A 15,396-nucleotide genomic window follows, 5' to 3' on the forward strand; every position below is an offset into this window, starting at 1 on the left:
CTCCCTCCCTCCCTCCCTCCCTCTCTCTCTTTCTTAAAACATGATAATTAGAGAAGTGTGCAACCTGCAAGGGCAGGCCTAACAATTTCTTTGAAGATAACTGGGAGAAAATATTAATGATGATTCAAGTTAATGCGTAGTTTGGGTTCATTTATATACAGGGAAAAGTTGAGATGTCTAATTAAGGTTTTGCTACAAATACAATGATTTCATTTAAAAGGGGATGGCCCTGGGATTGAACTCATGCAAGGTGGTGGCCTGGAGCTACTAAAAGGTTCCAGTTTCGAGGCTGGTGAGATGGCTCAGCTGGTAAGAGCACCCGACTGCTCTTCTGAAGGTCCTGAGTTCAAATCCCAGCAACCACATGGTGGCTCACAACCATCTGTAACGAGATCTGACTCCCTCTTCGGGAGTGTCTGAAGTCGGCTACAGTGAGTGTACTTACATATAATAAATAAATAAATAAATAAATAAATAAATAAATAAATAAATGTTTAAAAAAAAAAGTTCCAGTTTCCACTTTTGTTTTTTGTTTTGAGACAGGGTTTCTCTGTGTAACATGACCCTGGCTGTCCTGGTCTTACTTTGTAGACTTGGATGGCTTCGAACTCATAGAGATTCACCTGCCTCTGCCTCTTTCATGCTGGCATTAAAGGTGTGTGTCACCACGGACAACTTCAAGTTTCCATTTCATTCAACACAACCCCAAACAGGACTTTTGGATGTTTTCTTTTTCTTTTTTTAAAGATTTATTTATTTATTATATGTAAGTACACTGTAGCTGTCTTCAGACACACCAGAAAAGGGCATCAGATCCCATTACAGATGGTGGTGAGTCACCATGTGGTTGCTGGGATTTGAACTCAGGGCCTTTGGAATGAGCAGTCAGTGCTCTTAACCACTGAGCCATCTCTCCACTCCCTGGATGTTTTCTTCCATTCACATTTAAACCTCTCTGGCACATTTCTGTAACTGTTTAGCCCTCTGCTATGCAGTATGGTGGTCACTAGCCATATGTGCTACTGAGCACTGGAAATGTAGTAAATGAATTGTTATGTACCATAACTGTCAAACATACACTGCATTTCAAATTATGTTAACTATGATTATTCTTGTGGATTACATAGTGAAATGACAGTACTTTAGATATATTGGGTTAAATAAAATAATACTGAAAAGTAACTTTCCCTATGTCTTTTTGCTCTTTAATGTGGTTAGTTTTAGCTGGGCGTGGTGGCACACGTCTTTAATTCCAGCACTTGGGAGGCAGAGGCAGGTGGACTTCTGAGTCCGAGGCCAGCCTGGTCTACAAAGTGAGTTCCAGGACAGCTAGGAATATACAGAGAAACCCTGTCTCGAAAAACCAAAAAAAAATAATAATAATAATAATAAACTGTATATGTGATGCTCATGTTTAATATATGGACAGCAGTGGGCTCATGAAAAGACAATATTTCTTTACGCTCCCTTCCATGTGCTTTAGAGAAATATAGGAAGAAAAATGACCAGTACCAATTGGCTAGTCTACTTGTCCTCTCTTCCTCAGGTAGTATTCAAATCCTGTTTTGACAGTTCTTATTTATTTAGTATTTGGGTACCTACATCAGATCCAAGAATTTTTAAAAATACATATTTTATGTGCATAGGTGTTTTGCTTGCATGCATGTCCATGTGCCGTGTGCCTAGTGCCCACAGAGGCCAGGAGAAGGCATTTGATCCCTAGGAACTGGAATTACAGGAGGTGTGAGCCACCATGTGGGTGTTGGGAACTGGACCTGGGTCCTTTACAAGAGCAGTCAGTGGTCTTAACCACTGAATCGTCTTTTACCCTGATCCAAGAATAAAACAAAACGAACCCCAAAACTTTAAGTCCTGCTCTTTCTGCCAGAACTTTTGCCAACAACGTAATTCAATGGCATAAATGATGTGGCTATTCTTGTGTGGAATCACATAAAGAAATATCATCTCAAAATCCAGGACTTTTAAGGCAAAAGGACTATCATATTTAATTTTTGTGTGACTTCCTAGGAAGATGAACAAATACCTATTTACCTCATATAGGGCACCAACTACATACCAAAGAAAAGATTTCATCCATGTCTAGCTTGGTCAACCAATGAGTTTAATGGGGGCTATTTATAAGAGCATGGGCAAGTTTATGCTACTGACTGCCTATTCTCCGGGAGGCGTGGGAACTCCTGACTCTCTCTCTCTCTGTCTGTCTCTGTCTCTGTCTCTCTTTTATTATTTTCTTTATTTACATTTCAAATGCTATTCCAAAAGTTCCCTATACCCCCCCCCCCCCNCCCCTGCTCCCCTACCCACCCACTCCCACTACTTGGCCCTGGCCTTCCCCTGTGCTGGGTCATATNAAGTTTGCAAGACCAAGGGGCCTCTCTTCCCAATGATGGCCAATTANGCCATCTTCTGCTACATATGCAGCTAGAGATGTCCCTCAATAGAGGAATGGATACAGAAACTGTGGTACATTTACACAATGGAGTACTACTCAGCTATTAAAAACAATGAATTTATGAAATTCTTGGGCAAATGGATGTATCTGGAGGATATCATCCTTAGTGAGGTAACCCAATCACAAAACAAGTCACTAGATATGCACTCTCTCTCTCNTTTTTGAGACAGGGTTTCTCTGTATAGCCCTGGCTGTCCTGGAACTCACTCTGTAGACCATGCTGGTCTCGAACTCAGAAATCCACCTGCCTCTGCCTATATGTATCCTTGGTTGTGGTGGGATATCCTCAGCCCCATTCTCTTGGATGCTTGTCTATCCTTGGTAAGGCAGGAGCTCCTGTGTCCCATGCTAAGCAACTGTTAACTGCCCACCTTCTGGGATGGGTAAGGCCTGAGTCCCTTCCAGCAACTGTTAACTGCCTATCTCTTTTTGAGAGTATGGTCCTCCCGAGTCCCACTCTCAGCAACTGTTAACTACATGTATATTCTCAGGGAAGAGTGAAGCCTTGTGAGCTGCTCCCAGTAAGCAACTATTAACTGCCTACTTATCTTTAGAAATAGATGGGATGTTATGAGCCCTTCTCAGTATGGTAGAATTAATGGGCCAAATCTTGTCTTGGGCTTCTGAGAGTAATCACTGCTGCTAAGAGTTCAAGAGCTAATGAACATGGCATGCACAGAGGACAGTGTTATACAATATAAACAATGGCTTCTTTTACTCCCATGAGAATCTCACACAAATAGATGGAATCCTTGTAATGAATCATAACTTTGTGTTCTTAATACATTCTACAAGGCACCAGGCCTAGTGTTCAGCTTGAAGATGTTTGGTATGTGTCAGGAAAAAAAAACTGTAAAGATGCCACAATAATACAATTAAAATTTTTGTTTTTGTACAATGAAAGACTCCCAGACACATATCATATTGTGTTTTCAAAACAAGTCATTTCCCCACTGCCCATTAGACATTTTATTGTATCTAATTTTGATGATGATATATGTTGAATGTGATTTTGATTTTGTTTTTTTAAAGATAGGATCCCACTATGTAGCCCTGGTTGTCCTGAACTTGAGGCTGAACTCAAACTCACACAGATCTACCTGCCCCTGCTTCCTAAGTGCTCAGATTAAAGGACTGTACCATCATATTTGGCTGATTTTTATTTTTAATATTTTTTATTTACCTTTTAAAATCTGCCCGTAAAGATCAGGATTTTTTTTTTTTTTTGTAGGAGCTAGTTCTCTTCGAGTCTAGGGAATTAAACTCATGTCATAAGGCTTGGTGGCATGTCAAATGTCAAGAACCTTTAGCCAATAAGCCATCTTGCTAGCCCATGATTATTAATTTTTTTTTGAAAAAGGATTTCACTATGTAGTATAGGCTGAATTTTAACTTGAGATCTTCCTGCCCCAGCCCTTCAGCTGGGATTATAGGTGTGGACTAAACCCTGATACAATGATTAATTTTAAAATCTGGAATAATTATTTTTAGGAAAGTAGGTTAACTCTTAAGAACTGTTTCTATGCTAAAGGAAACCTCATTTCTGCTAGAGACTATGCAGGGTCAAGGGAGTTTGAAGGGAGGGGGAAGTACAACACAGTAGGTTGGAGGATGACAAAACTATCACACATTTTTCTCCTATCTGGAATTGTGCGTCTCATGGGCGTGTGTGTGTGTGTGTGTGTGTGTGTGTGTGTGTGTGTGTGTACTATTTGAGGGAAGAAGAACAGGAGGCATCAGGAAGTATTCTGGGAGGGTGAATATGAACAGGGTACAATGATACATTCCCATTATTTTAGACTCTTAACAAAAAATCCTTTTAAAAGGCCAGGCATGGTGGTTCTTGTCTATAATTTCAACACTTAGGAGTTTGGGGCAGGACAGTTCCCTTGAGTTTGATGTTATCTAAGGAAAGCCTGCATCTAAAAATGAAACAATAGTTTAAAAACAAACCAACAAACAAGCAAACAAACAGTGCTGGTGAGTCGATGGCTGAGCAGGTAAATGTGCTAAGTCTGAAGGCCAGAGCACGATCCCAGGAATTCATATGGTGAAAGGAGAGACCTGGCCGGATCTTTCAAGTTTTCTCTGACCTCCAAACATATGACATAGCAAGTACCTGTGCAACCACTCACACAAAATAAATGTGATAAAAACATTACAACTCCCAAGGTGGCTGAAGAGATGGCTTAGCGTTTAAGCACATGTACTGGTTTGTTTGTTTTTTTTTTTTTTTTTTTTTTTTTAAGAGAACCAGGACCAGCATTCTCAGCACGTACATCTGGTGGCTCACAATGGCCTGGGACTCCAGTTCCAGGGGACTGGATATTCTCTGGCCTCCAAAGGCACCTGCTCTTGCTTGCACATCATGCATGCATTGCATGCATTGAATTTTGCACCCAAAGAACACTTAATGGAGGAAGCAGAACTAAATGACAGCACATCACTGGACTCTGCTGTTTACAATTTTTCTAATGTTGGTGTTTTCTGCTTTAAGAAAACCTGATGGGTTTATTTAAATGCACTCCAGAAAACTCTTTGTCTCACTCACAAGCCAGATTTGATACACAGTAACATTTTTGCCACAGCAAAAAGAGAAAGCCAAGGAGTATAGTTTCTTTTTTATTGTAGACATGTTTTCATTTGGAGGAGGATTCAGCTCATGTAAGAAAATGGCCTGGGGTTTGCTAAAGCTAGGTTCCAGTGTCTTCTTAAGCAGAAAAATAAATACAAATTCAACTTTTAGAAGACATTTACATCTTAGCTGTGGCTGAATGAGCTGTTTCAATTGCAGTGTTTAAAGTGGTGGATCTATTCTGTTAGTTGTTAGCCATATGACTAACATGGCTATTCACGTTCATGATCAATTTGCATTGGACCTCCACTTTTTCTCACTTCACTCCCTAATCTGAGTGTGCCCAGGGTTAGCTTCTAGCTACTAAATGTGTGTTTTTCACATGCAGTCACCTGACATGTATAAAAAGTATATCTGTATCTAAAACCACAGTATTACGATTTTTTGTTAGTGCTTCTTTTAATCTACAAACCTGGATATACATATTTTCAAAAAGACAACATACTATTGGAGACATTTTATAATCCAATACCATATGTAAAAACTTAATTGAGCATGAATTTGATTTTTTTTTTTTTTTTTTTTTTGGTTTTTCGAGACAGGATTTCTCTGTACAGTCCTGGCTATTCTGGAACTCACTTTGTAGACCAGGCTGGCCTCGAACTCAGAAATCTGCCTGCCTCTGCTTCCCTAGTGCTGGGATTAAAGGCATGCGCTACCATGCCTGGCATGAATTTGATTTTAAATGCCTGTATTTACCTTGCCATCTATTGGCTGACAAGTTTCGCAATATTTTTGCAACCAGGTTATTTTATGTAGCCCTGCCTGTCTGTCCCAGAACTCACTACCTAGACAAGGCTGACCTTTAACTCACAGGGATCCTGTTTCTGCCTCCTGAATGCTAGGGCCTGGCATTTCCAGTATCTTGCTAGGCTAATGTAATTAAAGTTGAAAAATATAAATACACTGGTGCTGGCAAGGTGACACAACAAAAATAATTATGTGTTACATGTATGTGTGTTTCTATGTCACATGTATGCAGGTGTCTGTGGAGGTCAGAAGGTGTTGAATCCTTGAGTTAAAGGAAGTTGTCAGCTTCCTAATATGGGTACTGGGAAGTGAACTTAGGTCCTCTGGACCATGGGATGTGCTCTTAAATACTGAGACATATTTTCTGGTCTGTAAAACAGAAAATTTTAAAGAAAGCCAGCTAGATGGCTTAGTAGGTGAAGGCACTTGTGAAACTTGGCAATAGAAATTTGATCTCCAGATTCCACATGGTGAAGAGAGAAAACTAACTCTCCTAAGTTGCCCTCTGACCTTTACCTGTGCACTGTGGTTTGCATAGCACCACTCCCCTCAATAAAATAAATGTAATAAAAATAAGAAAACATTAGTGTTAGGGATAATAAGTCATTCAGAGTATTTTTTATCACTATACTCACACAGAACATGACTTGATCTGTAGAAATTGTGCCTGTGACCACGTAATATGGTGCTTATTAAATAGGATTTATGATTCTTTGAAATTAATAACATTTCAGCTTAAGCGAAAAATCCCAAGGAAGAATGTCAGAGAATATTTAAAACAAAGGCTTGACATACTACCTTGAGGATCAATAATCTGAAATGCAATGCCTTCCTGAGGAAATGTATACTGCCTTGCTTAATCTGAAGGAGATATTAGAGTCATGAGGCTAAGTACAAGGAATACTATATTTAAAAATAATCTCGGGCTGGAGAGATGGCTCAGTGGTTAAGAGCACTGACTGCTCTTCCAGAAGTCCTGAGTTCAAATCCCAGCAACCACATGGTGGCTCACAACCATCTGTAATGAGAATGAGATCTGGTGCGTTTGAAGACAGCTACAGTGTATTTACATATAATAAATAAATCTTTAAAAAAAATAGTTTCATGTACTAAAGGGCCTTATGGATCAAATTTATGAGTGCAGATTATAGGACAAGCATATTACACATTTCAGAGGGCAGGAATAGCTGTATCCACAAGGCAGGCGGCATTTTAGGTAGTCACTTGAAATTAAGCAGATGATATGGTAATCCAACATGGATGGTGAGGTTAATGTCTACCCACCATAAACAGAAACAAAACCAGACCAGTTATGTGTGATACAATCATGATTCTGGGGAAAGTCTCAGGACTTTCAAAAGTAACCAAAACCAAAACAACAACAACAACAACCTCTACTTTTAGCTTAGGTAAGTGAATCACCCAGAGGAGCAAAACCAAGTTGTTCAAAGGTGATATGCACAGAACTCACTGTCCACCAGGCATGAATTCGTTACATATGTAATCCAAGGTATAGCCCAGAGCTTGGGGGGGGGCAGTTAAATGACATTTTTTATAGTCACATTCCAAATGCATGATATGAACGCTGAAGTACAGGGTTAATGGAAACTGTAAATGCTAAGGAAGCTACATGATTAACTTTCAGGAATATTGTTTAGCCTATGTAAATACATTGCACTTCCTCTCAAGGAAACAAGTGAGGTCTTAAGAGTGTTAATGAACACTTTCTTAATTGCCTGGTTGTATATTTGGGAGAGCACGTTCCACTGGCATTGGTATGCCTTCAAGAGTACAAATCTGCATCAGAAGTAAAGGAAACAGTTGAGCACAGTGGCACACAGCATTAACACTAGCACTCAGGAGGCTAAGGAGAATGCCAGTTCTAGGCCAGCCTGAATTACACAGTGAGACCCTGCTCCTAACTTTCTCAAGCACGGAGGCTCCCACAGAAAAGCAATGGAAACACAGGGCTACAAGTATTCTTTAATCACAAATTTCCTAGAGATCTCATTTGCATATATTAGAAAGCTAAAATGATACACGAGTTTAAAACCAATAAGCAAAGATACACCACAGATTACAATGTCTATAATTTAGTCTTTATCACATAAATATAATACTTATAAATATGTGTTTGTAAAATTGCTATTCTTAAAACATTTATTTTTAATACATTTAAATTTCTCAGGAATGATATAAGGGAGAAACAGCATTCCATTTGACATTGTACAAGTAGACTTCAATGTGTGATTATACCAGTGTAACAGGTAAGAAAAAGAAACATATTACTATGTTAGATCTGTTATCAATTAAAAATGATACCATGTCTTAATATAATTACTAAATACATGCTCTTGCTTTCTGTCAGTCATTCTCAGAACCATTTGGAGGTAAGAAAACCAACGCATCATTGAAAACATGTCCAAATGCCCTAAGCCGGTACACCCCATACATCATCACATGCATCTGATTAGGAGTCAGTCCATTGAAAGTAACAGCCATATCAGAGCAACATCCTTCTACTACCTGGTTTGGTTGGTTAGTCATTGCCTCTTTAATGAAAAGGCCAACAGATTTGGTATTGAACACATCTTTTCCATCGCCATCTTCTGCATTTTCTGCAAATACTCCAGCATATTTCAGGCAGACTGCTAGCTGCTTATCTTCAGGTATCTTCCAAATCATTCCTCCTTGTTCGGGACACTTTTCAGGAACACTGAGAAGACTGTTGAGTCTTTTCATTGATTCTATGCTTAAGACAATTCCTCCATCCACACTCACATATTCAAGGTCTCCAGATTTTACAGTGTGTCCTAGATAGAAAGGTTGTGATTGATCCTTTTTTAACAAAAAATATTTGAGGTTTTCAATAACAGCAAAAGTACTGGGGCGTGCAAGGAAGAACCAGTTGTATTGGTCCCTGTATTTATCATAAGCATATTTGTAAGCTTTCCTCATCATCAACCACATGTCACTTGTGTCCATATTAATTGACTCAAACACTTTAACATTTTCAGAACTGAAGAATTCTGCTTTGTCACAGTGTTTGGTCCAAGTCTCCTTCACTGCAGCCCAAAGACTCACATCTTTGGGTTTTACAAGAACTATACAGTATACCCGGAAACTCTTACTGAGCTCCATGCGTTCGGCCTCTGAAATTTTCAAGATATCGTCTTTGTTAGGGGCTTGCAGATGGTGATGCTCATGGTGGTGCATTCTGTTTCCAATCCTAATGTGGCCTAGCATTGTGATCAAGGCACAGAAGATGCTTCCAAGCATCACACCCTTCAAAAAGGAACTGCTTTCTGAAAGCATTTTTCCTGCAAAGAAAAAGACTTTTCAAATACATAGTCTAATAATTTTACTTGGTTATTTCTTATATACTTACATTTGTTCTTAATGTTTACAAACCAAAGGTTAAACATGCTTAAAAGCAGGCGAGAAGCATACTGTGACAAGGACTCTCAGTAGCCTTCCACAGGCACTTGGTAGAAACTGCAACATTATAGAAACTCATTCAAGGAGTACAATTTGTAGTGTGTGTGTGTGTGTGTGTGTGTGTGTGTTTGTGTGTAGAGGAGTAATTTTATACATCATTTATTTAACAAAGTGGCAAGTGAAAGCATTAGCCTAGAAACTAATGTGATAAACAATGTTTTCCCATCATTCTCTAAATATTTTGTATGGCACACTTGCCCTGTTAGTAAGTACTTCTGGCTATTATCAAAGAGCTTCTAGATCAAGACCTGTAAGTTGACTCAGATACTCAATTTAAACTCAAATTTCTCTTTTCTTTCTTCGTTTTCTTTCTTCCTTTCTTTCTTCCTTTCTTTTCTTTCTTTCTTTCTTTCTTTCTTTCTTTCTTTCTTTCTTTCTTTCTTTCGTTTTGTTTTCAAGACAGGGTTTCTCTGTGTAGCCCTGGCTGGCCTTGAACTCAGAGATCCACTTGCCTCTGCCTCCTGAGTGCTGGGATTAAAGGTTTCCCGCCGCCATACCTCAGCTACAGCCACAGCTGCTGCCACCACCACCGTGGCCACCACCACCAGCACTACTGCCACCTCCTCCTCCACCATTTCGCCATGATGATCACCACCACCACCACCATCACCACTACCACCAGTCTCAAATTTCTCTTTCAACCTACTACTTAACTGGTAGTTAATGTCCTGAGGTATTTTAAGCAATCTAAAACACATTTCTTTTTGTTTGTTTGTTTTTTTGTTTTGTTTTGTTTTTCGAGACAGGGTTTCTCTGTATAGCCCTGGTTGTCCTGGAACTCACTTTGTAGACCAGGTCAGGCTGGCCTCGAACTCAGAAGTCCACCTGCCTCTGCCTCCCGAGTGCTGGGATTAAAGGCGTGCGCCACCACGCCCAGCCTCTACAACACATTTCGTGTGCTCAGTGGCATATGTTATAATTAACATTCTGCCCCTAAGACTAAATGTCTTACTATATAGTTTATCAACTACTGATATAATAAAAGCCCACAATGGAAAGTTGTTTGGAGAAAGAAGTCAATATAGGCATTATTTAGGGGAACATTTGTGACTATTTTTAGCTCCTCGAAAGATACTTAATTCCTTGAGAAAGTTAAAAAAAATAAAGGAGGAGGGGTGAACCTTCTGTGTTTTAATTTCAATTAGAAAATGGAAGGAAAGCAAATGTACATAAAACAGCTGAAAATATTATGGTTTACATTTTTGCTCGGCAAGACTGAATGTTCCCCAGTTTCCTCTGCAACTCTTCAAAGTCCCACTGTGCCCCTTCTACTTCCGCTTTGTCTCTTAGGTTGAAAAGGACCTTAGAAGCCGTTACCTGAGGTCATTTCTCTCATTTAAAGAATATGCCCACTTATGTGTCAATTTAGAAAAAAATGGGGCTGGAAAGATGGTTCAGTGGATGAGTTTCTTGAGGACCTGAGTTCCAGACCTAGTGCCCCTATAAAAAGCTGGGCAAGGCAGGAAGCCATGTCTAACCCCAGCACTGTGGGGTTGGAGACAGGAGATCATCGGGGCCTGCTGGCCTTCAACATATTTCCTGGCTCAGGAAGAATAAAGGGGAGAGTGATAGAGCAGGCTATGGAAAGTCTGCCTTTATCTGACCTTAATACTCAATGCTGGGACCCCCTCTAGTGCCACACGAAGATTTCTTTTAAATGGGGAAATGGAGGACCATAAAGGTTAAATAACTGACCTAAAGTCACAAAGGCTATCAGTGGTAGAAGTGACCTATAAATGAGACATGTGGATCTACTAAACATAATTGATGCTTGCACCAAATTTTGCCATAATGCTACAAGGATACTACACTGACAGTTTGTCCCCCGTCCCCCTTCTCTCCCCTTTTCTAAGATCTGAGATAGGGTTTCACTATGTAGCTCCAGCTGGACTTGAACTTGTGATCCTTTCGTTTCATTTGCCCATGTGCTGGTATTACTTGTGTGTGGCACCACTTCTGGCTCCTACTGTCTTCTTATAAAAGAAATGAACTTTGACTTCTACCACAAAGACAGCTGTCTGAAGGACAGGTGCAGTTTCTGAGAGTGTGTGGGCAAGTGGGTGGGGAAAGGCAAGATGGCAGTTTCCCTGTGTAATCCAGAGTACTTGGTCAATAAACATTTCCCATAGGAAAGGAGAAAGAACAGAAAAGCTATGCCTCAAAACAGCACTGTAAAGTTCACCTTTATATTACTTGTTATAACTGCAGTTCTTATCACATGATCATTATTTCTGGCCAATACACAACAATCCAGACAAGTACCTTTCATATGATTTTGTGTCAAAATTTTCCAGAATTTTTCCTAACGGCAAAAAATACTATTAAAACTCAAAACGCCTACTAATTCTACACAAAATTATTTGTACAAATTATCCTAACATTTTTTTTCTCCGCTGAGGAATAAAAAAAAAAAATGTAACACCAACAATTCGCATGATGGGATACTGTTGTACAGAGACGGGAACTTAAACCGCACACACAAGAGAAAGCAGAAAGTATGTTTTTGCGATAAACTTTCTTTCTTTCTTTCTTTTTCTGTTTTTAGAAGGAGAAAGTGGATGGAGATCAAAATGGAGACTGGGTACCAGGATGGATTTCAGTGTCCCACTGACGGGCCACTGGAGAATCTCTCGGAAGGCAGCTTTCCCCCCTCCCGCTGGGTCCCCCCGCCGCACCTGCCAAGGCATCCCTAGTGGAGCATGCTGGGAACGGGCTAGGGCCCAGGCCTTCCCAGGGGTGGGAGAGGAGCAGTAGCTCTGGGTTGTGCTTGAAGTGGGGGCCGAGGTTTTGGCACTCACCGCATCTAGAAAGGCTTCAGGGCAGGAAAGCGCTGCCTTACTCTCACGTCCAAGGCCCACTCAGTTACGCTCTGAACCAGGCTGCTCTACACGCAGGCGGTATCCTCTCGATGGTGTCATAATGACAGAGCGACACAGGAAGCTGACGAGGGTGGGAACGGGGCGCGGCGGAGGCGGGGGCGGGGCGGAGGCGGGCTCCGCGACCCCGCACCGAATTCAGACGAGACGGAACCGACAGGCTCAGCCGTACCCAATGGGATGCCCCGAGGGGCGTGCGTGTTTTTTAAGGCCCGCCCACGCACTCTTCCTCATTCTGCCTACTGGGCGTGGAAACTGCCAGAGTGCGGAAGAGAGCTGCCACCGCCTACCTGATGTAGATTTCTGGATCATTCCTCGAACCTACTATAATGTGTTGGTACCCTTGTGGTGACTAGAGGGTAATTCCTCTCAGTATTCCTGGCCGGGAACCAGAATGCAAGTCATTGAAATTGTCATCGCTTTGGGGAGCAAGAATTGGCTGTGGTTACACGGGTTTCGAAGCCACGTAGCCTAGTAGCGATCTAATCTTCAGCCAAGTGGTTTGCTGTCCTGGAGAAGTGACTTCATTTTCACGCTGCCTCTGTTCCTTCCTTTGTTGTGTTTGGAAACTATCTCACAGGTTATCAGTTAGTGTACATAACTCCCCTAGCAAAAGGTCAAGTGTAAAGTAAGCATTCAGTCAATGTTGGTTCTGTGTATTCCACCCTGTAATGCTAGCAGATAGTGCCAGGATGCAAGAGGCAAATATTTGTGGAGTTAGTGAGTGTTAGAAATACAGATGGAGAACCAAGCCCAGTACAGGATAAGGGGTGCTTTCAAAGGGCTACCCAATAAGTCAAATGCAGAGCAGAGTGTAGACTCCAGGTCAAATTAGGACTACAGAACCCCCCCAATAAATACCTAGTCTCCTTTTTTTGTTTTTGTGTTTTTTTATTTTATTTTATTTTTTTTTAGACAGGGTTTCTCTGTGTAGCCCTGGCTGTCCTGGAACTCACTCTGTAGACCAGGCTGGCCTTGAACTCAGAAATCTGCCTACCTCTGCCTCCCAAGTGCTGGGATTAAATGTGTGTGCCACCACCACCCGGCATACCTAGTCTCTTGAAGTGTTCTTTTGTAGCTGGTGCTGTTCTGTCATACTTGTAATGCCAGCACCAGGGAGGCCACGATAGAAAGACCAGCAGTTAAAGGCCAGCCTTATAACTATTCAAAAGATTCTGTCACTAGATTTGGTTCGGGGAACACTGAGAAGTGACCCGAATTCCTGAAAACTCATACATTTGAGTGGTGACTGGCAATGCCTTAAGTACAATGGAAAGTTCAGGAAGTCTTGTAATGACACCTAAATTGCAAGAAATTATTATTCTGGCAGTACTATCTTAATCTGGGTGTCTTATTTCTGACAAACCTTGCTTTTCTTTTTCTTTTCTTTCTTTTTTTTGGAGGGGGGCATGTTTGTGTTTGAGCTAAAGACATTCACAGTGTTCAGTGCTGTTTACAAGGCAAAGACAAATGGAGTGGTTCTGTCTGTGTCCTGCACATATTCTACACGGGCCTGGTTTTTCTGCAGCAGGCCTTTGAAGAGAGCTTTGTCTTTGTGCTATGCATTAAGCGCCTTTCCTTTTTCCTCTTCACAGCTGGCATCCAATTTATCCATATCACAAACAAACAAACAAACAACAGAAATGCAGTCTCTCACCACCTCATCTTCTTCCACAAACTCTTTGGCCCACATCTTCCTCATCTTTTCCCTCAGCATCTGCCTTCTGTTTCTCCAGAGACTTGTGAAAGGCATGAATGGGAACGTGGGAGAGGTTGCCAGACTACTTTGTTTCAGTCTCTCCAGTATTCCCTTCTCAGTGGCAGGCAGTGCCTTTCCCCTCTCTTCTCTTCTCCCTTTTTTTTTTTTTTGTTTGTTTTCGAGGCAGGGTTTCTCTGTGTAGCCTTGACTGTCCTGGAACTCACTCTGTAGACCAGGCTGGCCTCGAACTCAGAAATCTACCTGCTTCTGCCTCTGGAGTGCTGGGATTAAAGGTGTGAGCCACCACGCCTGGCCTTTTTTTTTTTTTCTTTTGCCTTCTTACTCAAAGGATCAGCTGTCCTCCATTACAGTGAAAGTTTTCTAATTTGAATTAGGTACTGGGTTATTTTTGCCAAATATCTATTTACATTTGTGTTGAATGAAGCTGGGCCAGTAAATTCAATTTTCATCTATTCATTTCCAATGCTTTCTCATAGATTTCCTAAATTGGACTCATTCCCAGAGATGGCTAGGAAAAGTTCCTCGTTCTATAACCTTCTACGGCCAGCACTGCCCTCTCTCCTTTTTGCTGGTAGCACACTATTTGATAGGGAGTGAGTGTTGGTTCTTCTTTTTTTCCCTCTCTGTGTGATTATATATAATTAAATGCTTATATTAGCAATGAAAATCAACACACGGTGCAGCCTCATAAAGATCGAAGCAACTGAAGTTTCCTTTGTAGATTGAAACGAGTGGAATTCCCACACCGGTGGGAAGCTGAAAACAGATTTTGTCTACTGCTCATCCCTTAGCCAGGTTGTATAGGTGAGATGCAACCGGCAAGTGCTGAAAATGAACAAACACAGAGGTTTACAAAACAACCTTGAAACCAAGACTCTCAAGCAGTATTAAGTTTCCTCTGAAGAGGAAATCCTCATTTTATAATCTTTCAATGCACTGTGCTGGATAATTTCTTTGCCGGAAGAATTTTGTTTTTCTTTTTTGCTTTCTCTTTTTTCTTTTCCTCTCTCTCTCTCTCTCTCTCTCTCTCTCTCTCTCTCTCTCTCTCTCTCTCTTCCCATTTTTAAGGATTAGTTTTTCAGTCTGCCAATAGTGGTACATGCCTTTAATCCTAGCAGTCAGGAGGCAGAGGCAGGAGAATTTCAGTGAGTTTGAAGTCAACTTGGAAAAAGAGAATTAGTTTTCTTTTCGTTTTTAAAGATTTATTTATTTAATATATGTGAGTACGTTGTTGCTGTATTCAGACACACCAGAAGAGGGCACCGGATCTCATTACAGATGTGTGTGAGCCACCATGTGGTTGCTGGGAATTGAACTCTGGAAGAGCAATCAGTGCTCTTAACTACTGAGCCATCTCTCCAGCTCCGTTTTTGTTTTTTCGAGACAGGGTTTCTCTGTGTAGCCCTGGCTGTCCTGGAACTCACTCTGTAGACCAGGCTGGCCT

General features: G+C 41.0%; 2 protein-coding genes across 2 annotated transcripts in view; both read right to left on the reverse strand.

Moving 5' to 3' along the window:
- Nucleotides 1-12,225, reverse strand: part of Cul4b (cullin 4B) — a 101,884-nt gene extending 89,659 nt beyond the window's left edge. The window contains exon 1 of the mRNA XM_021187809.2: nucleotides 12,155-12,225. The gene's annotated coding sequence lies outside the window, so the exon portion shown is untranslated. The remainder of the gene's footprint in view (nucleotides 1-12,154) is intronic.
- Nucleotides 7,824-12,307, reverse strand: C1galt1c1 (C1GALT1 specific chaperone 1). Its single transcript, XM_021188182.1, has 2 exons — nucleotides 12,155-12,307; nucleotides 7,824-9,178 (listed from the first exon to the last, which is right to left on the reverse strand). Exon 2 carries the CDS (start codon nucleotides 9,171-9,173, stop codon nucleotides 8,223-8,225), a length of 951 nt encoding a protein of 316 aa, XP_021043841.1. The 5' UTR covers nucleotides 9,174-9,178; nucleotides 12,155-12,307; the 3' UTR covers nucleotides 7,824-8,222.
- Nucleotides 12,308-15,396: the final 3,089 nt, after the last annotated feature.

This window comes from Mus pahari, chromosome X (assembly GCF_900095145.1).
Source record: "Mus pahari chromosome X, PAHARI_EIJ_v1.1, whole genome shotgun sequence".
NCBI classification, from domain to species: domain Eukaryota; kingdom Metazoa; phylum Chordata; class Mammalia; order Rodentia; family Muridae; genus Mus; species Mus pahari.

Excerpts from the sequence above, each read along its gene's own strand:
- C1galt1c1 (XM_021188182.1), bottom strand. The coding sequence starts at position 9,173 with ATGCTTTCAGAAAGCAGTTCCTTTTTGAAGGGTGTGATGCTTGGAAGC.